At 46.5% G+C, this 25,048-nt stretch overlaps 1 protein-coding gene across 2 annotated transcripts in view; it reads right to left on the bottom strand.

Moving 5' to 3' along the window:
- ODAD2 (outer dynein arm docking complex subunit 2) overlaps positions 1-25,048 on the bottom strand; it is a 228,821-nt gene that overhangs the window by 192,710 nt on the left and 11,063 nt on the right. For both annotated transcript variants that reach the window (XM_073581730.1, XM_073581731.1), the window contains 3 exons: positions 20,810-20,916; positions 8,265-8,401; positions 8,058-8,174 (listed from right to left, as the gene is read on the bottom strand). In XM_073581730.1, the coding sequence (XP_073437831.1) occupies positions 8,058-8,174; positions 8,265-8,401; positions 20,810-20,916 (361 nt within the window). The remainder of the gene's footprint in view (positions 1-8,057; positions 8,175-8,264; positions 8,402-20,809; positions 20,917-25,048) is intronic.

The raw sequence follows: 25,048 nt of genomic DNA, 5'->3' as shown, positions 1-25,048 counted from the left end.
CCTGGCTGTTTGATCTTTGACAGGCACAACTACCAGGAATCTTGAGTAGTGGTCCACAATGGTGAGCATAGATGTAGCCTGACCGGCTTGGAACCAGCTTCACATGGTCCAGGGCTACCAACTCAAGTGGCTGTTTGGTGATGATTGGCTGTAGAGGAGCTCTCTGGCTGTTTCGATCCTTTCTGCGCAGGTTACATTGTCCACACTCCCGGCACCACCTCTCAATGGCTTTCCTCATACCAGCCCAGTAGAACCTCTCCCGGAGCAATGCTTCCAACTTCTTCCATCCAAACTGTCCAGCTCCATTGTGGTATGCTTCCAGAACCATTGATGCCTCTCTCTTTTGGGACTATCACCTGCCAAACCAGCTCATGAGTGCGGGCATTGATACTCCTCTGACACAGCTTTCCTGCATAGATGAACAGCCGGCCTCTCTCCTTCCACAACTGCTGGGTTTCTTCAGGAGCATTCGACTCTGGGCGTGAGTCAGCTTGTGACAGTAGCTCCTTCACCAGGCGGACTGCTAGGTCATTATCCTGTGTTTCTGCCCAGTCATGATAGGGCAACGGATTTAGGGTGACTTCTTTCAAGCCAGACCTTCTGTTTCTCACTCCCTGGGCACGTTGAGCCGCAAGTGGCCGGTGGAAGGGAGGTAACTCTATTTCTTCAAGAGCCTCAGGGTCTTCTCCTGCATCTGGCAGATTAGGCATCCTGGACAGCGCATCAGCATTGGCATTCTTGTGCCCCGCCCGGTACTTGATAGTAAACTCATAGTTAGATAGCCGAGCCATCCATCGCTGTTCCAGTGGACCTAGTTTTGCAGTGCCCAAGTGAGTCAACGGGTTGTTGTCCATGAAGATGGTAAACTTGGCTGAAGCTAGGTAATGCTTGAATCTTTCAGTCACAGCCCAGACTATGGCGAGGAACTCCAGCTTGAAGGAACTGTAGTTGTCAGGGTTCCTTTCAGTGGGACGAAGCTTCCTGTTGGCGTAGGAGATCACTCTTTCTCTGCCATTCTGTACCTGTGACAGTACTGCTCTGTTGCGAGTTCATTCTCTGGTTCACCAGTTGTGAGTTCTCCTTCCAGACTCCCTCTGGTGGTAACAGGAAGTAGAGAGGCTGATTTGATCGGTGGAGATCTGCCACCTGAGAATGAGGATGACGATTGGATCTCAGGAGTCTCAGATTGGATTTAAGACAGCCGACGCCCTATTCAGTTGCTGGTGATTCCTTCTGGCTTGTCAGCTCTTGGTTTTCAGCTCTGTTCCAGCCATCTAAAGCTAAGTTTTTCTGCTAATGTTCACACTTGATTTTGTTGGTCTATTCAGTTTTTTTGTGTGGGGCTGTGCTGAATTTCCACTCTTAATTATCAGTATTTTGCCAATTGGCTTTTTGTGCCTTACTAGTTCGGTCTCTTTTTGCTCTGTCTCAGAATATTTCAGAGTGCTGATATAGTGGGAGAAGTCTAGTGACTTCAGGGTTAATTTTGCTATCAGAAGTGTTGGACATGATTTTTGTAGGGTTTTTTGCAGGTTGCAGACAGTGTCTTTCCTTTCCTTTCCTGTCTAGTTAGTTTTGGCCCCATCATTTGCTCAGCCTATTTTCCTGCCTATGTTTATGCCTTCAACTTGTTTCACCGTCAATACATGTGTGGGGGCTATCTATTCCTTTGGGGTCTGCTCTGGGGCAGTTAGTTTTCCCTTTTCTTGCTTTAGGCTTATGTAGTCCTCTGGCTGTGACGAGGTGTCTAGGAACATCGTAGGCACGCTTCACGGCTACTGCTAGTTGTGTGGTAAGATCAGGGATCTGCAATCTGGATAGTTACCAACCTCTGGTTTTCTGTGACTTAGCTTGTTTTGTTTTTTTCTCCTCGGTGACCCATTCATAACACTGCTCCAAGTCCCACGTTGCTGGCATCAGTATAAAACACAAAGGGTTTGTCATAATCTGTGTAGGCCAGAACTTCATCTCCCGTGAGAGCCATCTTCAGCTGGGTGAAGGACCTCTCCAACTCCTCAGTCCATTCAAATGTGGAATTCTTCTGTTTGGCTTTCTTGGACTGCCCCACCAGAAGATTTTGCATAGGAGTGGCTATTTCAGTGAACCCTTTGATGAACCTTCGGTAGTAGCCTACCAACCCGAGGAATTGGCGTACTTCATGGAGGTTGCTGGGCTTCGGCAAGTCCCGGATGACTGTGACTTTGTCAGGATCTGGTGCCACAGGGATCTGTATTGGGCCTCCTACTCTTTAATTTATTTACTAATGATCTAGTGGATGGCTTACACAGTAAAATATCAGTACTTGCAGATGATACAAAACTATGTAAGGTAGTTAACACAAAGGAGGACAGTTTGCAACTACAGACAGATTTGAGTAAATTGGAGAATTGGGCTGAAAAATGGCAAATGAGGTTTAACACAGATAAGTGTAAGGTTATGCACATGGGAAGGATAAACAGATGATACAATTACTTACTAAATGGGAAACTGCTGGGGAAATCAGACATGGAAAAAGACTTAGGCATCTTAGTCAATAAGAAGCTAAATTGGAGTGCCCAGTGTCAGGCAGCTGCCACCAAAGCAAATAGGGTCATGGGATGCATTAGAAGAGGTCTGGGGACACGAGATGAAAACATAATTCTCCCTCTGTACAAATTACTCGTCAGACCACACTTGGAGTATTGTGCAATTTTGGACGCCGGTGCTCAAGAAAGACATTACTGAACTTGAAAGGGTTCAAAGGCGGGCTACTAAAATGATAAATGGAGTTGGTTCACTACAGTACCCAGAAAGGTTATCAAAATTAGGTCTATTTACTCTAGAAAAGAGAAGACTTAGGGGAGACCTAATATATATGTACAAGTATATCAGAGGGCAATACAGAGATCTCTCCAATGAACTGTTTGTACCAAGGACTGTGACAAGAACAAGGGGGCATTCTCTTCGTTTGGAGAAAAGACAATTTCTGCACCAGCATAGAAGAGGGTTCTTCACGGTAAGAGCAGTGAGACTCTGGAATTCTCTTCCTGAGGAAGTGGTGGTGGCCAACTCACTGAATGAATTTAAGAAAGGAATGGATGTTTTTCTTGTGAGTAATAGTATAGAAGGTTACGAATAACATAATATTAGAGGTAGATGGTTGACCCAGCTTTGGGAAAGGAACTTTTTTCCCTATGTAGAGAATTGGCTGCTACTCTGTGGGTTTTTTGCCTTCCCCAGGATCAACAATGCAGAACAGCTGCACTAGAAATAGGCTGAACTAGATTTACATAAGGTCTTCCTTCAGCCTTCAAAACTATGTAACTATGTAGCAACACCTTCTGCACTTACTACATGACCGAGGTACTGTACCTTGGGCTTCAGGAGGTGGCATTTGGAAGGCTTCACCTTTAGGCCAAAATTGGACAAGGCTTCAAACACCTCAGCCAGGTGCTCCAGATGATCTTCATAAGTCTTGGAGAAAACAATGACATCATCAAGGTACAACAGGACTGTCTCAAAGTTCATGTGTCCCAGGTAGCACTTCCTCAGCCGTTGAAATGTTCCTGGGGCAATGCAGAGCCCAAATGGCATATAATTGAACTCATAGAGACCCATTGGAGTGGTAAATGCTGTTTTCTCCTTGTCTGCCTCTGCCACGGGAACCTGCCAATACCCACTAGTGAGATCTAAGGTGGAAAAGTAGTTAGCAGTTTTATGTGCAGCTAATGACTCTTCAATTCTGGGTAATGGGTAGGCATCTTTATGTGTAATGCTGTTAATTTTCCTGTAATCAACACACATTCTCATGGTACCATCCTTTTTCTTTACAAAAACTATTGGAGCTGCCCATGGGCCACAACTGTCCCTGATAACCCCAGCTTCCTTCATCTCTCTCAACATCCCTTTTGCACATTGATATTGTGTTGGGGGTATAGGCCGGTACCTTTCTTTTATGGGTGGATGATCTCCAGTGGGGATATGATGTTGAACTCCTTTTGCCTACCCAAAATCTAGTGGGTGTTTACTGAATACCCGCTCATATTCTTGTGTCACTCTGTAAACCCCATTTTTCTGGTATGAAGGTGTAGAGTCAGTCCCCACCTGCAGTTGCTGGCACCACTCCTCCATCTGCTTCACAGAGCCATTGTCCTCCACCTGATCGGATGAGACCAAGGGATCTGCTGCCTGCAAAGAGTTGTTATTAACAGTGAGCAGCTTAGCAACTGTGGCGTACCGAGGTATTGTGGCCTCCTCCTCCCCACAATTCAAAAGGCGTACAGGTACTCTCCCTTTACGTACATCAACCACCCCTCTGGCTGTCAGGACAGTGGACCTGCTATCAGAATATACTGGTTCTACCAATGCCTGGCAATCCATCCCTCTGAGGCCTATGGCTGCCCGACACCAAATCAACATTTCACATCTGGGGGGTATTACAATGGGGAAAGCATCACTCACTCTGACACTACCAATTTCTCTGCCAGAGTTCTACCTGTTGTCTTTGCATCAGGGCCTTGATCTCCTTCTGCAGGACTCGTTGTTCACTGGAACCAGCAATCTCAGCCACCTATTGCAACAAGACAATAACCTCGGAAAGACAATTTTCAATTACATTTGTACCAAGAGTCATCATGGGATTACATTCTCATCAATCAATATCCACAACTATCAGACCTTGAGATTTTATCTCCACCCTCCCCATTTTAACAGTAATTTCTTTACATCCCACTTGTGGTAAAGACTGACCATTACTGGCAACTACTGTCAGTTCATCAGTTGGGCCAGGGGTGAGTTCAGAGTCAGCCCAATACCGCTTGTAGAGGATATAGGGCATAGTGGTCACCTGGGAGCCAGTGTCCAGCAAAGCGTTCATGGGGATGCCGTCAATCGCCACAGGAAGGACTGGATGCCTAGGGGGCGCTGGAGGGCTGTCAGATGATTCCTGCAGGACCCGAATAGCCCTGTCCTTAAAATCAGCAAAGTCTAGATCAGGGTTTTGCAGGGTTATGATGCGCAACTGTCCCCTGTGGGTACTGGATAGGAGTCCTTCAATGAACTGCTCCTTTAACAGTTTATCTTCCTCCTTCACACTGTCAGGATCAACTTGCTTAACTGCTCGCAGTGCCTCCTGCAGGTTAAGAGCATAGTCCCTTATACTGACCTGCGCTTTCTGTTTACATCCAAAGAATCGCATCTTGATTTCAGCTGCAGTGCGAGTGTCAAATGTGCTTCTCAGCTTGGCTAGAATCTTTTTAACAGTCTCTTTGTCAGTGTCCTGCCAAGCTTTCACCTCTCTCTGTGCTGCACCCGTTAGCTGTCCAATGAGGATGTTCACTTTCTGGCTTTCAGACAGAGGGTATACCTTAAACAAACTGCACAGTCTCTCTTTAAATTCACTCAGGGTATGTGACTCACCCGAGCATTGCGGTAGCCAGGCCGCTCCTGGGAGGTAGGGCATAGACAGCGGCATTATGGGGACCGCTGCGGCGGGCGCTACTCCTTGCGGCGCTGAGGGGTTGGCGGCGGCGTCCGCCACTGCATAGCTGCTTGGCACAGACATTCTTTTCCCCCCTAGTTAACGTTAGCCAGGGACGGGGGTTGTGTGAGCTTACCGACGGCCGCTTCACAGGTCCGATGCTCCGGGCTGTAGGCCTCAGCTCCTCCCCTTCTCGCGCGCTGTCCCCTCTTCCCGTGCGGCACTTCACTTCTTCGTGCTCTGCGGCAGGATCCGCCCACGAAGACCTGCCCTTTTTTCGTCCCGCGTGCCCACTCGGCGATGGCGCCAATTTCGCACACAGTCTATAGCACACAACAGTCTCTGGCACACAGGACCCGGGGATACCGGGCTCCGTAATCCTGTTCGTGACGCCAAGTTGGGTCGCCCTCCCAGGGCCGTGGGGTACTCGGTACCGGGCCGGTGTCAGCGGGATGTGTCACAGTAGCAGTGACCCGGTTTGTGGCCCTGGGCGCCCAATCAACAGGGGAGGTTAAATGGTGGAATGTAGTTAATGGAATAGTTCGTGACGCCACCTGTGGTGTTCGGCAAGTGAGATGTTAAGCCGACGCTGCGTGCAGATCCACTGGGACTGATGGTATGGTGCGGCAAAGATGTAAAAGCTCCCCACAGGTGAAGCTGTAGTCCCAGGGCAGTGTAGATGTGGTTGGCACAGGGATGTAGCAGTGCTGGAAGGGTAGGAAGCAGACAAAGACACAGCGGGGTGCAATTTCTGTACACCTTTACTTGATAAATGCAGTCCAGGGTCCTGATTACAGATGGTACTGGAGCAGGCTAGCCTGGAAGCAGCTCATGGATTCTCTCTCAGCAGATGGGCTGTGCAGTCTCCTTCTTAGCACTTATTTGAGTGAAGTACTCCTAGTACTGAGTTACACTGAAGTTCCTCCTAATTCTCTTCTACTAGCACTCCTCATATGGCAGACAGCTGTAGCCGCTATTCCTCTCTTGGCTCACTCCGTGCTGTTGTGCCTCCGAGTCTTAGATGGGAGTAGGGCATTTACAGCCTCCTACTCCTCTGGTGTCTGTTGCAGGACCATTAGTATCCGTACAACCGTGGAGACCAGGCTCCAGTTAATGCGCTCTCGCTGTGAGGGAGCTCTCTTTTCTCAGCTCAACTTCCAGCTTCTCTCCACACGTCGACCTCCTCACACTTACTGACCACTCCTTCCTCTTGGCCCTCAGAGAGCACTCCTCCCTTCAATTCCGGTTCAGAGTCCCCCCTGCTGGCCTGGAGTGGAACTGTGTTGCATGTATAGGTTAACTGCGAGAGAGACCCTTCACTGATTCCAAGCTTGGCATTACCCTCCCTGGAGGAAGGCAACGCCACTGTGGCGGCCATACTCCTGGGGGCGCCACATGTATATATCTATTCTTTTGTTTCTTTATTAAACCTGTCAGTGTGAGTTTACCGTATCGCAAAATGAATTGCCGGCTTTTGTTAAAGGACACTGGGTGCGTATTTCTCGCAAGTCACACGTCTGGTCCGTGTGTAATCCGTATTTTTCTCGCGACCATAGACTTGCATTGGCGTATTTGCCCGTAATACGCTGACAATCACAGCATGCTGCGATTGTCTCAGCCGGTAAAATACGGCCGAGAAATATACGCCTGTTGGGAGCTGCTCCATAGAGAATCATTGGTCCGTGTGTAATGCGTAGTTTTTAAGCCTCTCACTCGTCCGTATTTCTCTCTAGTGTGACCCCGGCCTAAGGCTCGGCTTGCAAGATGCATATAGGGTGGCGATTCTACACGTGTAAACACGCATCATGTTACATTACCAGCAATATGGATGAGTTTTAACTTTTTTTTGTGCTGAATCCGTTGAATCTGTAAGGAAATAGTTTGCTGTTGCATTTTTTTAACTCTGCAAGCAAGTCAATTCTTAGGGCAGAATTAGAGTAGAATTTACCTTTTGCAAAGAAAAGGTTTAAATCTGGACAGATGTGCATCAAAATCTGCAGTCAAATCTACATGCAACAGGCCCAGATTCTGCTGCAAATTCTGATGCCGAAAAACTGCGAAAAAAAATCTGCATCTCTGACCGGAATAAGATTTCTGGCGTAAGGAACACCACAGCTCGTCATGAATTAGATGACACCCCTGTCCTGCTCTTTTTTACAGACCTGAGAGAAACTGGTGTGAAAAATGCCAAAAGCTACAAAATTTATGCACTCAAATTTTGCGACTTTTCAAAATTATTTAAGTCAGAATTCTGGAAAAATTGTTTTGATGAATTTGGGTCCTAGACCCTATAATAGTCAATGGAACAATTCACATGCATAGTTTTCCATAGGCATTACATGTTCAGATAGAAAAGAAGAAACACAGAATGCACCATAGAACTCCATGCAGCAAAAGAATTGGATGCCAAGTTCTCATGCAAATACCACTTTTGCAAAGTTCTGCAACTTTTTGATACCTGAAACTCAAACTGGAGCAGAGGAAAAAATAAATTCCCTCTATAACCATTGATATGTCTTTAGGAATAAGAACTGTCCAGGCGATTTCAACGTAAAGATACCTAATAATTAGGGAACATGATATTAGGAGTACGGGGTACCTGCTTAGTGATGTTTTCTGCAAATTTTGGAGACTTGTCCTTCAGTAATGTCATGAGATCTTTATAAACTTGACTTTGCCGGTCATAGTTAATTTCATCCTTATCATTCATTTTACCCTGAGGAATGTATTAGAATGTATCAGTGGAGTGAGTCAAAACTAAAAAAAAACAAGATTCAAGTGTCAAAACCAAAAAAAATGTTCTTACCGAGTTTATAAAGGCGCCCGATGTGCTGTACGTCACACAGAAAGGCTGACTGTCCTGTGGTGTAACCATCAAATAGCAGATTTCCCCATGAACCTGTCTCCATGGTGGAGAGCGGCAACCATTGGAAAATTCATAATCTATAAAGAAATTGAAAAAAATAAAGTTCATTATAGAGACGTGTATTGTATGCAGATCCGAATCTGGGGATTGCCAGTAGATCCAACCAAAATCTGTCAGTAAGTGCGGAAAATATGTTCAGATCTTAGATACAGAATTGATTGGGATTTTAGGTAAGAGATATGAATGTAAAATCTGCATCAAATACTCCATAAGCTAAGGCTCACTTTAGGTATGGGAGGTTTTTCCTGTAGCCCAACTACAGCAGATTTCAGCAAAATTCAAGCTTGAAATGACTGAAATTTGCAGCGGATTTTTTGAGGATTTGGTGCAGGTTTCAGCCTTTCCATTGCAAAAGGGTGAAATCCAGAATTAATTGACCTGTGTGCTGTGGATTTACAAATCCAAACTGCAGAACAAAATAAGCACTGAAAATATCTGCAGAATGTAGATGAGATTTGATGAAATATCATCTACTTAGCCGATACTGTATTACATTGAAAAAACACAAAAATTGAGCTTGGTTTGAGTTGGTACACATGCAGCATATAAATGTATGTTCACATGGCCAAAAAGCATACAAAACCTAGAAAAGACAAAATGAAAAAACCCTGCTGTAATTAAATAAGTAAAAAGCAAAAGTGCATTTAAATCATACAGAGTTCTTAGTAATACTGTATTTGATCAAACATAGCATAAAAGTCGTCCCACCATCGACAAGGTGACTCTGTGGTCGGGGCGGTCCTACACTGTCTAATATTAAAAACCTTATCATGTGTCAAAGTTGACGTCTGTGTGAATAAGGGCAGGCAAGGACCGGGTCCCAACCACTGGACACCGGTCAGGGGAAGCCTTGTAAATACAATTTCCAGCTCAGGAGAGGGAGGCCACACCCCAGGTTGCACAGAATGCAAAAATACAAAGAAAAAACACAAAAATTGAGCTTGGTTTGAGTTGGTACACATGCAGCATATACATGCATGTTCACATGGCCAAAAAGCATACAAAAGAGAAAATGAAAAAATCAAATACAGTATTACTAAGAACTCTGTATGATTTAAATGCACTTTTGCTTTTTACTTATTTAATAACAGCAGGGTTTTTTTCATTTTCATTTTACATTGTAGATTTTCTGTGTACAAATTCAGATGGAAAGATCACAGGATCACGTGGATTTAACATAAAAATCTGCAGCAAAGTGTAAATGGCATACCGTACGTATAATATCACCAATTTGCTGCAGGCAAGAGGCAAAATATCCAAATTTATGCCCCAGATCATAGCTCTTATAGCAGCATGTAAAAGTTTGGGCATCTTTGGTCAAAATCCCTAGTACTGTGAACAGTTAAGCAAGTTGAAGATATGATCTCTAAAAAGGCCTAAAGTTAAAGATGACACATTTAATTTGTGATTTAGGCAAAAATAAATAAATATACAGTATATATATAGTGGGGAAAAAAAGTATTTAGTCAGTAACCACTTTTTAACTGTGAGAACTCGCACAATTGGTGGCTGACTGAATACTTTCTTTCCCCACTGTGTATTCATCTTTTTCCTTCTTTGCTTATCCTAACAATTAGGCCGGGGTCACACTGGCGAGGAATACGGGCGAGTGAGAGGCGCTAAAAGCACGCATTAGACACGGACAAATGATTCTCTATGGGGTCCCTCGCACCAGGCGTATATTTCTCATCCGTATCCTACGCTCCGTGCCAATCGCAGCATGCTGCGATTGTCAGCGTACTACGCCCATAGTACGCCAATGCAAGTCTATGGGCGCGCAAAAAATACGGATTACACACGGTCCAGACGTGTGACCTGCGAGCAATGCGCAGGTCTTTTGGCTGGTGACAGGAAATGGGCCAATCCATCATCAGGAAGCCTAGACATGCAAATGAGCTCAAAAAGCGCTCCAGACATCCAGGAAGTACGCCTCCACGGAGTACAGCAGCAGCATGGCGTCCACGTACATAAATGTGGAGATGCTCATTGTCCTGGTGCAGGAGCGTCCCGAAATCTGGGACCAATGCAATGCAAATTATGCAAACCGGGCAAGAAAGGAGGCGTCATGGAGGCGCATCTGTCGCCAGATGTACCATGACTTTTGTGACCGACCACGTGAGGAGCAGCATAAAATTCGTAAGTACAACGCAAAACATGAGTAACCTAACGCGCAACAAAAAAGGAATATAGAATCAGCACCCCCCCTTCCTGTGCATGTACTTTTTGCCTCATGAGGCTGTTAGATTTGGATGTGACACGTGGCTTCAGACAGCCATAATTTGGGGTTAGGCCACAAGCTCCTCATCCTCCTAGACAAAACAATTATTAAGTGTAGCTAAAGAGACCCTGTGTATCTGCCCAATTACATATGCCACCATGGGTAGAAAGCATACCCCAGAAGGCCCCATGCTGTCATGTCGGACGCTGTTCACACCACAGCGTCCGGCAGGCAGAGGTAGTTCCACCTCCAGCCACTATAGCCTCAGTGGCGCCGGCTTGATCTTCAGGCTCTCGGGGGTTAATCCTGCTGGAGACCAGGTTGGAAGGTTAGTCACGCCCACGGTCTTTAAATAGTCATGCTGGCATATGGGCGTCGCCGATTATAGCTTGTGTTTCATACCAAGTGGTTCCGGTCAGGAGTGGAGGTGCTGAAGAGAGAGAGATTCGTATCTGGTGGCGTATGATCCGTCGTTATCCTTTCTCCTTCCCATATTTGTGTTTAGTGGTGCCCTGTTCACATTACTGTATAATCCTGTGTGTGTGCGGCGCAGTGCAGTTTAAGTTCTCCCTGTCTGTCTTAATTTGTGTGGGGGCTTTGGTGGTGTGACTCCTCACTGGGTGGAGGGTGGAGGGTTAAGTGCAGGGCTGAGAAGGAGACAAGGAAAGGTTGGAGGCTCAGGCATTTGCACCATCAGCAAAAACCCTGGGTTGAGGGTCAGACAGGGTTTCCCCTAGTTACAGGGACATCACAGGGGCCCCGGGAATTACAGCCTTAGTTGAACTAAGCCCCACGTGACATTATAATCGGCCCACATTGTTTTTTTTCAGGAGTCCATGGATCCATTTGATTCCATAACCCGCCAGTTGGCGGCGCTGTCCTTACAGGTCTCCGAGTTGAAAGGGGCAGTTCAGCAGCAGGGCCTGGTAGTAGCGAAGGTGCAAACGGCATCTGCAGGTATCGGTGCAGAGCCGAAGTTTCCGCTGCCAGAACGATTTTCAGGCGATCGCAGCAAATTTGTCGTATTTCCGGAGGCCTGCAAGTTATACTTCCGCATGCGGCCAATCTCCTCAGGTAATGAGGCCCAGCGAGTAGGGCTGGTGTTGTCATTACTGAGTGTGACCCCCAAGCGTGGGCATTTTCCTTACCAGCTGACTCTGCTACATTTCATTCTGTCGATAATGTTTTTTCTGCCCTCGGGCTCATTTACGTTGACCCTGACCGACTGGCTCTAGCGGAATCTAAAATCCGCGCCCTCCGCCAGGGGGAGCGCTTGGCAGAGGACTACTGTTCAGAATTTCGCCGCTGGGCTGTAGACACACAGTGGAATGACCAAGCACTGCGAAGCCAGTTTATTCAAGCCCTCCTGATGTATGAGACTCCGGCATCGTTGGAGTCTGCCATGAGTTTGGTGATACGTATTGATCGCCGTTTTCGTCAGGGGGCACAGGAGACGCTACCTCTGGGGGAAAGCAGAGGTGCAGGTGTGGTTGAAGTAGATGAGTCCCCTGAACCTATGCAGATTGCTGGCGTGGCACAGGTTAAGCGTCGCGCTCCGGGATACCGGAAGCCCGGAGCATGTTTCTACTGTGGTAAAAGAGGTCATTATGTTAACGTTTGCCCGGTACTAGCTAAGAGGGTCACATCGGCGGAAAACTGTTAAGCTCAGAGGGTATGGAGGAGACTCAACTGAGCGTATGCATATCCTCCATGATGGTATCTCAATGTATGCTCCCTGCCAAGGTTATTATCGCGGGCAGAGAGCTACCTATATCAGTGTTTGTGGATAGCGGTTCCGTCACCAATCTCATAGATGAGGAGTTTGCACACACCGCCGGGTTTAAGATCGAAAAACTTCCTCACCCCATACAGGTGGTGACCATTAATGCTGTTCCCCTCCCTCAAGGGGAGATTACGGAGTTTGTGGCAGAGGTGAAACTCCACATTGGGGTCCTACATTCTGAGTCGGTTACATGTAGGGTCCTCCGTAATCTCCCAGCTCAAATGGTCCTGGGTTTTCCATGGTTGTCCAGGCACAACCCGGTAATTGATTGGAAAACTCAGGACATAGTACAATGGAGTGGTTTCTGCCAAGACAATTGCTTGGCCACATGTGTGTCCGCCGTGACGCCCAGCCTGCCGGAGGCTTTGCAGGATTTCGCGGATGTTTTCTCTGAGAAGGGTTGCTCAGAACTGCCTCCACATAGAGCCTATGACTGTGCGATTAGGTTAAAACCCGGGGCCAAATTACCTAAGGCCAGGATGTTTAATATTTCTGGTCCTGAGAGACAAGCTCTGAAAGACTACATCGCGGAGAGTCTGAGCAAAGGACACATCCGGCCTTCGTCCTCGCCTGTAGCCGCGGGGTTTTTCTTCATTAAGAAGAAAGATGGGGGGGTTATGTCCGTGTCTGGATTTCCGAGAGTTAAACCAGATTACTATCCATGATCCCTACCCAATGCCGTTGATCCCGGATTTGTTCAACCAGGTAGCGGGGGCGAAATGGTTTTCCAAGCTGGACCTCAGGGGGGCGTATAACCTCATAAGGGTCCGTCAGGGGGATTAGTGGAAGACGGCGTTTAACACTCCTGAGGGTCATTTTGAGAGTCTGGTTATGCCGTTTGGGTTGACCACCGCGCCTGCCGTTTTCCAACATTTTATTAATGATGTATTTGCTCATGTCCTGGGGAGATTTGTGATTGTATACCTGGATGATATCCTCATTTATTCTAGCGATCGGGACACTCATTTGGAGCATGTTAGGCAGGTGTTACAGTTGCTCCGGGAGAACCAGCTCTATGCTAAGCTGGAAAAATGTTTATTTTTTGTCCAGGAGTTGCCCTTTTTGGGATATATTGTGTCCGCAGCCGGGTTTAAAATGGACACCGCTAAGGTGCAAGCGGTGCTGCAATGGGAGAGGCCGGAGAGTCTGAAAGCACTCCAGCGGTTCCTTGGGTTTGCGAATTATTATAGGAAATTTATAAAACACTTTTCGACTATCGCCAAACCGCTCACGGACATGACAAAAAAGGGTGCCGATCTGGCGAACTGGCCTGAGGTGGCTATACGTGCATTTGAGCGTCTGAAGAATAGTTTTGCTTCAGCCCCCATTCTGGTGCAACCAGACGTGTCTAAACCTTTTGTGGTAGAGGTTGATGCGTCGGAGGTGGGAGTGTCTCAAGGCTCGTCCTTGAGCGAGATGCATCCATGCGCCTACTTCTCCAAGAAGCTGTCGCCGGCCGAACGGAATTATGATATCGGCAACAGGGAGTTGTTGGCCATCAAACTGGCTTTTGAGGAATGGCGACACTTCTTGGAGGGGGCGGCTCACCAGGTCACAGTTATCACCGACCATAAGAATCTGCTCTATCTGGAGTCGGCCAAGCGTCTGTCTCCTAGGCAGGCTCGCTGGGCATTGTTTTTTACTCGTTTCAATTTTCTTGTGACGTACCGTCCCGGGGCTAAAAACACCAAGGCGGATGCTTTGTCTAGGTGTTTTCCGGAGGGAGAACCTCGGGAAGAGCCGGTACCCATCCTCCAGAAAGGGGTAGTGGTCTCGGCTCTCACGACGGAGGTAGAGGCGGAGATTGCCGAGGCCCAAGAGGAGGTACCACCAGGACTTCCCGCCAACAAATCATTTGTACCCCTGCATCTTCGGCTTAAGGTGTTGAAGGAACACCTCGATTCGGTACTGGCTGGTCATCCAGGGGTGAGGGGCACCTTAGAGCTGGTATCGCGTCGTTTCTGGTGGCCCAAAATCCGTCAGGACGTGGTCTCTTACGTGGCAGCTTGCATCACATGCGCTAGGGCTAAGTCACCCCGAACCCGTCCTGCTGGCACGCTACAGCCTCTGGGGGTACCCAATAGGCCATGGACAGAAATCTCCATGGATTTCATAACTGACTTGCCTGCCTTGGCAGGGAACACGGTCATCCTGGTGGTGGTTGACCGTTTTTCAAAGATGGCGCATTTTGTGGCGTTGTCTTCTTTGCCCAATGCTAAGACGTTGGCTCAGGTATTTGTGAAGGAGGTGGTCAGACTCCACGGAGTACCGTCTGACATAGTATCTGATAGGGGTACGCAATTTGTGGCGAGGATTTGGAAACCTTTTTGCTCACGTTTGGGGATCAAGTTGTCACATTCATCGGCGTTTCATCCACAGTCTAATGGACAAACTGAGCGCATGAACCAAAATCTAGAACAGTATTTACGATGCTTTGTGTCCGACAACCAGGAGGAGTGGTCTACTTTCCTTCCTCTGGCCGAATTCGCGTTAAATAATCACCGCCAAGAGTCATCAGGAGAGTCTCCATTCTTTTGTGTGTACGGTCAACATCCTCAGTTTTGTACCTCACGTCAGGGTGACTCGGGGGGTGTCCCGGAGGAGGATCAGCTAGGAGCCCAATTGTCATCAGTCTGGAGGCGGGTGAAACAGCGTTTGTTGAGCATGAGTGCCAGGTACAAACGGGTGGCTGACAGTAGACGAGTTCCAGGTCCGGACCTGTGTGTGGGTGAATGGGTGTGGTTAGCTACGAAGAACATAAAACTCAAAATTCCATCTTTAAAACTGGGTCCAAGGTTTATTGGGCCTTTTAGGATTTCTGCCATTATTAACCCAGTGGCTTATCGGTTGGAACTTCCTGCGGTGTACAAAATACACAACGTTTTTCACAGGGCTTTATTGAAAAAGGTGGTAGGCTTGGTGGACACGACGCCGATGCCACCTCCAGTCATGGTGGATGGCGATTTAGAGTTTGAGGTCGCCAAGGTAGTGGACTCTCGAGTAGTACGCCGTACTCTTCAGTATTTGGTGCACTGGCGGGGGTATGGTCCGGAAGAGAGGTCTTGGGTTCCAGCCTCAGACATACATGCGGATCGGCTGGTCAGTTCTTTTCACCATCGTCATCCGGACAAGCCGGGTCCTATGAGTCTTGAGGGCCCTGGGGTCCCTCGTAGAAGATGGGGTACTGTCATGTCGGACGCTGTTCACACCACAGCGTCCGGCAGGCAGAGGTAGTTCCACCTCCAGCCACTATAGCCTCAGTGGCTCCGGCTTGATCTTCAGGCTCTCGGGGGTTAATCCTGCTGGAGACCAGGTTGGAAGGTTAGTCACGCCCACGGTCTTTAAATAGTCATGCTGGCATATGGGCGTCGCCGATTATAGCTTGTGTTTCATACCAAGTGGTTCCGGTCAGGAGTGGAGGTGCTGAAGAGAGAGAGATTCGTATCTGGTGGCGTATGATCCGTCGTTATCCTTTCTCCTTCCCATATTTGTGTTTAGTGGTGCCCTGTTCACATTACTGTATAATCCTGTGTGTGTGCGGCGCAGTGCAGTTTAAGTTCTCCCTGTCTGTCTTAATTTGTGTGGGGGCTTTGGTGGTGTGACTCTTCACTGGGTGGAGGGTGGAGGGTTAAGTGCAGGGCTGAGCAGGAGACAAGGAAAGGTTGGAGGCTCAGGCATTTGCACCATCAGCAAAAACCCTGGGTTGAGGGTCAGACAGGGTTTCCCCTAGTTACAGGGACATCACAGGGGCCCCGGGAATTACAGCCTTAGTTGAACTAAGCCCCACGTGACACATGCCTAGACTACTGGTAGAAAATGTGACCTCTCAAATATGTGAATTTGACAATATTTCCTGTCACATTGCAGTGGAGGATGTGATGAAACACTGGCGAAGCATCCGGGACCAGTACCGCCAGGAACGCCAGCAGCGGTCCAGGAGTGGGGATGCTGGATATGTTAAAAGGAAGTACCGTACATCTATTATGACCGGCTCTCCTTCCTCGCCCCAATTCTGGATCTGAGACCGTAAGTAGATACCTCACACCACATTACACAAATACTTTACAGGGCCAAAAATATTGATGTATTTTTGCCTCTGTTCTATTTCATAACAGAACTCAATCCAACCTTACGGATCGAGGAACGGCCTCAGAGGCAGAGCCCATAATAGATCCTGTAGGGAATGAGGTGGCTGGCCCATCTTCTCCCCCTACAAGAAGGATGGCAGAAGATGAGGCATTACAGGACAACCCAATGGCTGCCTAACACACAAAACCACCAGGACGGTCTGCTGCTGCCCCATCACCCATCCTGGAAGAGCCGGGCAACTTGAGCAGCAGCCCAAATGGCCAGATCAGGGCATCCCCACAGGCTGCTATTACATCACGACGAACACAAAGAAGGCGCCAGGTCACTATTCAAGAGAGCAGGACCAATGTGGACACAGGGGTGCTCAATTATTTATCAAGAGTAACTACAGATGATGGGGAGGAGGCCTACTCACGTAGCCTCACCCTTTATCTCTGTGCCCTTACCTGTGAGGTCAGGCTCCATATTAGGGGATGTTTTCAGATCCTGCTTGATGCAAGCACCCCCCCCCCAAATCCCCATATGAGCTATTCGAATATCTGGAGAGGTGGCAACTCTCCCCCCGAAATCTAATGCGCATGAGACCATCCACACAGATGCTTGCTCAAGCAGGGTCCGAACATCCCCTAATACGTGGGCCTACACCTCAACCCCTTCCTCCCACTACCCAACCTTCTATTCAGCAGCCACACATGTCAGCCTCTAGCCAACCCCACCAATATGGCCACTTGTACCCACCCAGTGTTGGAGGTTGGTCCCAACCTCGTTGGGGACGATCTGGCTATCTTGGTGGGTATGAGCCACGTGCCTACCACAGCCAACAAGATGCCCCTCACCATCATCATTACTCTGGCCAGTATCCCCAACAGTCCCAGGAGGCAGGACAATTCCAGCATCATGGGCAACAGTATGGCCCCACACAGGGCGATGTTGGCCACAGTGTCCAGCAGCACCCACAGGCTGCTCTTCCATGTTCTCCTTCCCCAACCTATGAGGATTTATAAGTCTGATGGCCGTAGATGTCCAGTGCGGTTTAACTGGTGCTCCAAATACAAAGGCAAGGGTGTTCTCCATCACCAAACTTTGCTACCTAATTTAACATTCTAATTTTTTCACAATGTTTTCCAATCATATTAAAGAATCCATCATGACAGGCAAGGCAACCTCATGCCTTTCAGACAGATATTTTACATGTGTGTACAAAACAGAATATTTCAACGCGCTATACTGTAAAGTCAAAGGATGAAAAGACACTACTCACTTGCTAATGCCTAGGAAAGGCGTGCTGGCCTTAGTGAAGTACTCACCTTTTTTGCTAGCAATCTATAGTAAAACAAATCAAGGCGACCAGCCTTCAGAATATCACGCTCTCTCTATGTCTTAACAAGTGAGTTTTGTTTTTTCATCCTTTCCTCATCCTTTCCAGTATAGCATGGTTAAATATTCTCTGTTCTACAGACAGGTAATATCTGTCTGAAAGCCATGAGGTAGCCTTGCCTGTCATGGTGGAATATTTCTATGATTGGAAAACATTCTGAAGAAATGTGTTATCTTTTAGCATTAATTTTGTTGATGGAGCTCACCTATTTTTTTCCTTTCTAGTTTAATATTCTCATGCAGCAATGTTGTTATTGCCTAATGTTTTTTTGGGTTATGTTATGTAATGTTACTTTTCAAAAAAGTTTAAGAAGGCACAGAGGGTCATTTTGGCCATTGCCAAAATGTTCTTATGGCAATATTATGTTTGCCTTTAAGCAACCAAAAAAAAAGGCAAAACTGAAAATTTGTCTACTATAGTTAACGTCTCTGTGTGATTTTTCAAAAACCCTGTCAACATACTAACATACACTAACCAATGCAATGAAACAGTCATAGAATCATAAGGGCTTGAGTAATATATATTTAGACACACTTAAAGAAACAAATTTTAACAAAGACACAGCATGCTCTTGCCAAGAAGTTGCCCCCTCAGGTGAGATAAAGTAATTAGTGAAAATATCACGCACTTTGAGGCCAGAGAGCGGTCTACGTTGAGGGTTCATAGGTGGTCTCACCCTGCGCACATTGTCCGGCCTACGCACAACACCAGCAGAGGAGGAACAATCATGTATCCTGGTGAAGTTATGAAGAACCACACAGGCTTTCACAACTTCATTCACATTTTGTTCACTCAACTGAATGGCAGACTGGAGTACCCGCCATTTGGCACAAAGAATCCCAAAGGAACACTCCACCAGTCGCCTAGCACGTGATAGGCGCAAGTTAAAAATTCTGCGCCTGTGGTCAAGATTGCGCTGGGGAAATGGCCTCATGACATTGCGCGATAACTGAAATGCCTCATCTGCCACAAGGACATAAGGGACTGATTCTTCAGGGGAGCCTGGTAGCTGGCGTGGTGGTAGATCCAACTGGTTGGTGCGTAGCCGCCGAGCCATTATGGAAGTATTGAAGACTCTAGAGTCTCCCGTCCTTCCATAGGCCCCAATGTCAACAATTATAAACTTGTATTGAAGGTCTACCAGAGCCAACAATACAACAGAAAAGTATTGTTTATAATTGAAGAATTGGGAGACAGAGTTCGGCGGCTTACGCACCCGGATATGTTTGCCATCCAGGGCCCCAATACAATTTGGAAACTGGCAGTCCTCCTCAAAGTCCCTTGATATCCTCAACCAGTCTTCCATCCTGGGCTCGGGCATGACCACTTGATGGAGTCTTGTCCAGATTTCTGTACATGTAGACCTCACTATGCCTGAAATGGTTGATCTTCCAATGAGAAACTCATGGTGGAGGGCGGAATAAGACAGGCCAGTGGACAGGAAGCTGTAGAACAACATAAATTGATAAGTTTAGAATGCATAAAGTCCAAAAACATCAGTTACATGCCGACCAAACTTGGTAGGAATTGAGATAGAATAACACACACATATTTGGTTGCACAATGACTAAGTGATATGCAGGACATATTAGAGCTAACATTCTGGTGTGTAAGTTGAAACATATTTGGAGTAAGTTGAGGACATAAAAATTTGTCCAAGATGGCAAAAAAACATACTTTAGCCCACACATTATGAACATAGAGAATGTGGTTGTGTAGTACATACCGTATTGTGAGTAGAAGTCGCTCCTCTGCAGATATCGCTTTGCGCATCCTTGTGTCCTGAAAGGTTATCCCAGGGCGCACTGTCTCCAAGAGTAGATCAAATGTTGCAAGGCTCATGCGACAGTACTGGTAAAATTTCTCAGGATGCTCCCGCACAGAAGAATAGAGGCGGTGAAAATGACCTCTTGTGAGTCGTTGCCTCAAAAGTGGATGGACCCACATGCGTCTCCTCCTCCGCGGATCCACTATCACTGGGTATGGTTGCCCAAAGCGCCGTGACAAAAGCCAGTTAAAGAGAACCTGCTCAGTTGTATTGAATCTCAGACCCTCTGCCATGTTGCACAAAGAACACCAACACACCTCGTGAAAGCAAGGTGACAAATGGACAGAATAGAGGCAGCCACCTGTTTCTGAGTGTATAAATAGGGTGCAGGCTAATGATTTAAATTGTTTGCAGGCCTCAAAACCGTTAAATGTCCATTTTGCAAGGCTGCGAGAAAATCTCGCCATACGGATTGCATACGGATGCCATACGGATTACATACGGATGCAGACATGCGCAAAATACGCGACCGCACCTGGCTTACGGATGACCTACGGAGCACTATTTAAGGGTCATTCATCCGTATTACGCATGTAAACTACGGACCGTATTTTGCGCTGGTTAGTGTGACTCCAGCCTAATAGTGAACAAGCCATAACCCTAACAGGCTAATTAAGTTATCTGAAAACCCAAATCTCCAAGGGTGCCCAAACTTTAGCATTGGCCTATTTCCATTTTTGTAATTTTTAAAATGTAAAAAAATTACTATATGTTTTTTTCTTTGTCTAAAATACAAAGGAAATGTATCATCATTAACTTTATCCCTTTTAGAGATCATTTCATCTTCAGCTTGCTTAACTGTTCACAATAACAGTAATTTTGACCAGGGGTGCCCAAACTTTTACATGCCACTGTATCTTACAAGTGTGTTTTACGAAACACAAGATGTGATCCTTTGCATACGGACATGGCGCTTCAGGATTGTGTTTCAATTGTATTTTTTTCAGCTTTTTTGTCTTTTTAACAAATCTGCTAGTGTTCAAATAAAGCGTACTGTAGTGAAAAAGAATCTGATCTTTACGATACAAACCAACGGATCTGATTATATAGACGCTCGCAGAGAACCTGTGGTATAAAGTCAAATAAAATATATTAGCACAAAGTGATAAAAACAGCGCAGGACACCGACCTGAAGTGTATTTGATTGATTTCAGCACAGATTTTTCTTCATCTTTGCAGAAACGTCTGATTAAATTAATTTCATTCTTCGCTGCGGTGGGAGAAACCCGGACTTCTCTGAAATTAGAAGCAAAAAGAGACTATTACCTTGACCCAGAACATCTGTCTTTACTGTAAATGGACGGCCTCGTGTGTTTTAGTAATAGTGTCTCAAATAAAAAATCCTGGCTGAGTCACACGAGGTAACGTTCCCTCATCTGCGACAGTGATCTGCTGCGAGCGATGGTTCTTCCACTTACAATAAAACTGTAGTTATAGGGCAATGAATGAATGATCAGATAGTAAGGATTATTATCGGACAGATATAAGTATAACCTGCGGCCCCGGATGTCATTCTGTGCAGTCCACATCCATCTCTGGAGCTTCCAAATCTTGGAAATGTTTGGGAGTCTTAAGTGCAGGGAAATCCTACTCTCCAAATAATAAGTGGAAGTTCTAGAAATGGAAGCCCCATGTAGCGTAATGTACGGCAAATACAATATTGTGAGATTGGAATATACCCCTTTTGTTACACACTTGTCCTGCATATCCCAGGCTCCGCTCCATTCTCTTGGGTCCGCTGCCCTCTGTTATGCTCCACGCCCTGAATGGATCAATTAAATCAGCTCCTTAGGCTGGAATCACACATGCGAGAAACACGGCCGAGTCTCGCATGTTAATACCCGGCACTGCCGTCGGCACTCGGGAGCGGAGCGTGCGGCTCCATGTATTTCTATGCGGCAGCATGCTCCGATCCGAGTGCCGGCGGCAGTGTTGGGTAATAACATGCGAGACTCGGCCGTGTTTCTTGGAATTGAGACTCTAGTCCTATGTTTGGTATGCTCAATTATTTGTACTACTGTGTTTCAACTCACATCCGTCCCAGTCTGCTTCTTAGGCCGGGTCAGACTTGCGAGAAACTCGCACGGGACTGGCACGTCAATACCCGGCACTGCCGCCGGCACTCAGATCGGAGCGTTCAGTTGCATGTATTTCTATGCAGCTGAACACTCCGGTCCGAGTGCCGGCGGCAGTGCCGGGTATTGACGTGCAAGTCCTGTGTGAGTTTCTCGCACATCTGATCCCGGCCTCAGTTTCAAGTTAATTCTATTCCTCACAATTCCACTTGTCTTCTGGAGGCTACACCGTCACCTGAGGTCTGTGTCCCTACCCGAACCAGAGGCTTAGCAGAACCACGTCACCTGGTGAGCCCTTACACTGTTAAATTAATTTGGTGGTTGTGCAATCTAACAATGTAGCCCTATGACCAAAACAGTTCTACTCTGCAATAATTAAAGGTGTAGTTCCATCTCAAAGATCCTTTCCCAATATGTAGTGAGTATAATATTAATAATATTAGCAAATACCTCCAATTAGAAATTTAGTATAATTCGTCAGATTCGCCCATGTTGGCCATTGCAGTAGTTTAGGTATCCATGGTTAGGACCACTCATATAGCGATAGTTAGTTAGGCAGCTCTTAGTAGTTGTAAGCATGGATACTGCAATGCCCTACAGCGACACAGCGAATCTGAAGAACTATACCCAATTTCTAAGTGAAGGTATTTGCTAATATTGGTATTACACCTACTCTTTTAAGGGTTTGCCTACCTTTTACACGCCAACATCTGGGTGCCGCCTCCACCAGTGCATCAAACACATGAAGTGGCGTATATATATATATACAGTATATATACACATACGCACACACGCACGGATCCAATCTAAATAAATTTAAACTTACACAATATTTTATTCTTACAATGCTACTCCTGGTTCTAAAAAAACACAAGCCCTCATGCAGAAATGTAAAAATGCTATGGCTCTTGAAAGGCAAGAAGGAAAAAAAACAAAAGCACATAAACAAACAAACATGAAAAATGACTGTCTCAAAGGGGTTAAATTCATGTTTTTGGGGCCATTATGATGGCTATTTTGTAGTGTCAGATCTACATAGCAGTAAGATGCCGTCTGTACATGAGGGTTAGCTACCAGACAAAAATTCCAGGGACTATAATCATCATTTTACAGCTCACAGTGGAAGCTGCGAATGCCTTCATATCGGGGATCACGCATCACATAAAATCATAATCATGTTTTATGGTTTTCCAAGGTGTTCATAAAAAACACCTTGGCTTTCCATGATGTTTGGAATAAGATATCCAGAAAAAAAATACGAAAGTGTGCATGAGGTATTATGGGAGCATTAGGGCTTGTTCACATGCAGCGGTTTTTTACAGCACCAGAATGAGAGTTCTGAAATCTCAGGCACATGTTGCTTACTTTTCCATTGTAGATTTGAACTATCACAGAGTTTTTTCACATCTGCAGTATTTTAAGCCTTTCAGCATTTTTACAATGCTTTTCACCCATTCAAACAAATGGTTAAAAAAGTACATATAAAAAAGCATATTAAAGGGTATGCGCACACGGTGCAGATTCTGCTGCGGATCCGCAGCGTTTCAGGCTCTGCGGGTCCGCAGCAGATTTAGGTATGTTGTACAGTACCATTGTTTTCAATGGTAAACTGGAAAACGCTGTGCACATGCTGCGGATTTTTCCGTGCGGTTTACAATCTGCAGCATGTCAATTCTTTTGTGCAGAAACGCTGCGGTTTCACACCTCATCCATTATGAGGTGTGAAACCGCAGGGCAAAATCGCAGGCAAATCCGCAGATAAACCGCAGGACTTTAGTCCTGCGGATTTTACTACAAACTCCGCACCACCAAAAAACTCCGTGTGCACATACCCTAAAGCAGCGTTTTTCCTGCTGACGCTCTGCTTTTTTACTGCAAATACTTTCAGTTAGGCTAGGATCACACAACAGTATTTTCTAAGATGAGAAGATGAAAAAAACAAAACGTCTCCATCTTCTCCGTTCGTCAGTCCGTGAAAATCGGACTGCACTCAGATGTTATCCGAGTGTAGTCCCGACGTTTTCCATAGTCTCGTTAACTTGCATGGCAGAATGCAATCTGATAATGGGATCCAACTCGGGCATGCGGCATTTTTTTTGTTCTTGAAAGCTGTCGGATCGCACTTGGACTGAAAATACGGTCATGTGCACGAAGTCTTATTTAGGTGTTGTATGACGGTATTATTTGGAAAATGAATGGTAGTTTTATCTGGCCATTGCACTGCGGCATTGTGCAGTCTGTATCTACTATATAATCGTCTAATTCTGTCTGTCTGTTTGTAACGGAAATCCCGCATCGCTGATTGGTCGCGCCCGGCTGGCCGCGACCAATCAGCGACAGGCGCAGTCCGGCCGTGAATTGGCGCGGCATTTGAATGACGCACGCCACCGATACCATCGGGAGATCTGCAGCACTAGCCTCTGATCTCCCGACGGTTGCCGCGGGTCATCTCCTGCCGCACGGAGGTCAGCGGCGACGCAGCCGGGAGATGACCGGCGCAGCGCTCAATGTGCGGATAGTACCCAGGGTCCGGAAGAGAGGAGACTCTCCTCCAGGCCCTGGGTACCATAAACCTGTAAAAAATAGAATTAAAATAAAAAATAGTGATATACTCACCTTCGAATCCGATAGCCCCCCGGACTCTTTCCCTCCTCTCACCACGTGCCCGGCATCTTCCTGTCCCAGAAATGCTTTGTGCGAAAGACCACTGATGATGTGGCGCTCTCGCGAGAGTGACGTCATCTCCGGTCCTTCGAGCTAAGCTTTACTGGGACCGGAAGATGTCGGGAACGTGGAGAGGAGATCGGGGGCCGTCAGAAGGTGAGAATAACGTTTTTTAAAAATTTTTTTATTATTTTTTACATTCTATCTTTTACTATTGATGCATAGGCAGCATCAACAGTAAAAAGTTGATCACAATTGTCAAACACTATGCTTGATAAGTGTGACCAACCTGTCAATCACATTTTAAGCGATGCTTCAAATCGCTTGGAATGTGCTTGAATTCCGCACGCGAAAATCGCGTGAAAAACGCAAGTGTTTTTCCCGCGGCGAGAGTTGCGGAAATTGCCGCATTTCTGCAACGTGGGTATTTAGCCTCAGTGTGACACGCAGCAGCGACCAGGCCCCCCGCTGTGAGATCGCCGATCGTGGTGGATCGTCCTGGACCATCTTTTGAACGCCGGTCTCTTGCTGGCCATATTCTAGAATACCCGATGCGTTAGAATCGGGCCACCATCTAGTATGGAATATAAATGTCTTGAAATAATAGCCATAAAAAAATAAATCTACAA

This window comes from Dendrobates tinctorius, unplaced genomic scaffold, assembly GCF_039654945.1.
Source record: "Dendrobates tinctorius isolate UK_male_01 unplaced genomic scaffold, ASM3965494v1 ptg000070l, whole genome shotgun sequence".
Taxonomy (NCBI): domain Eukaryota; kingdom Metazoa; phylum Chordata; class Amphibia; order Anura; family Dendrobatidae; genus Dendrobates; species Dendrobates tinctorius.
Note: the sequence above shows the minus strand (reverse complement) of the source record. Positions and strands in the feature narration are given on the sequence as shown.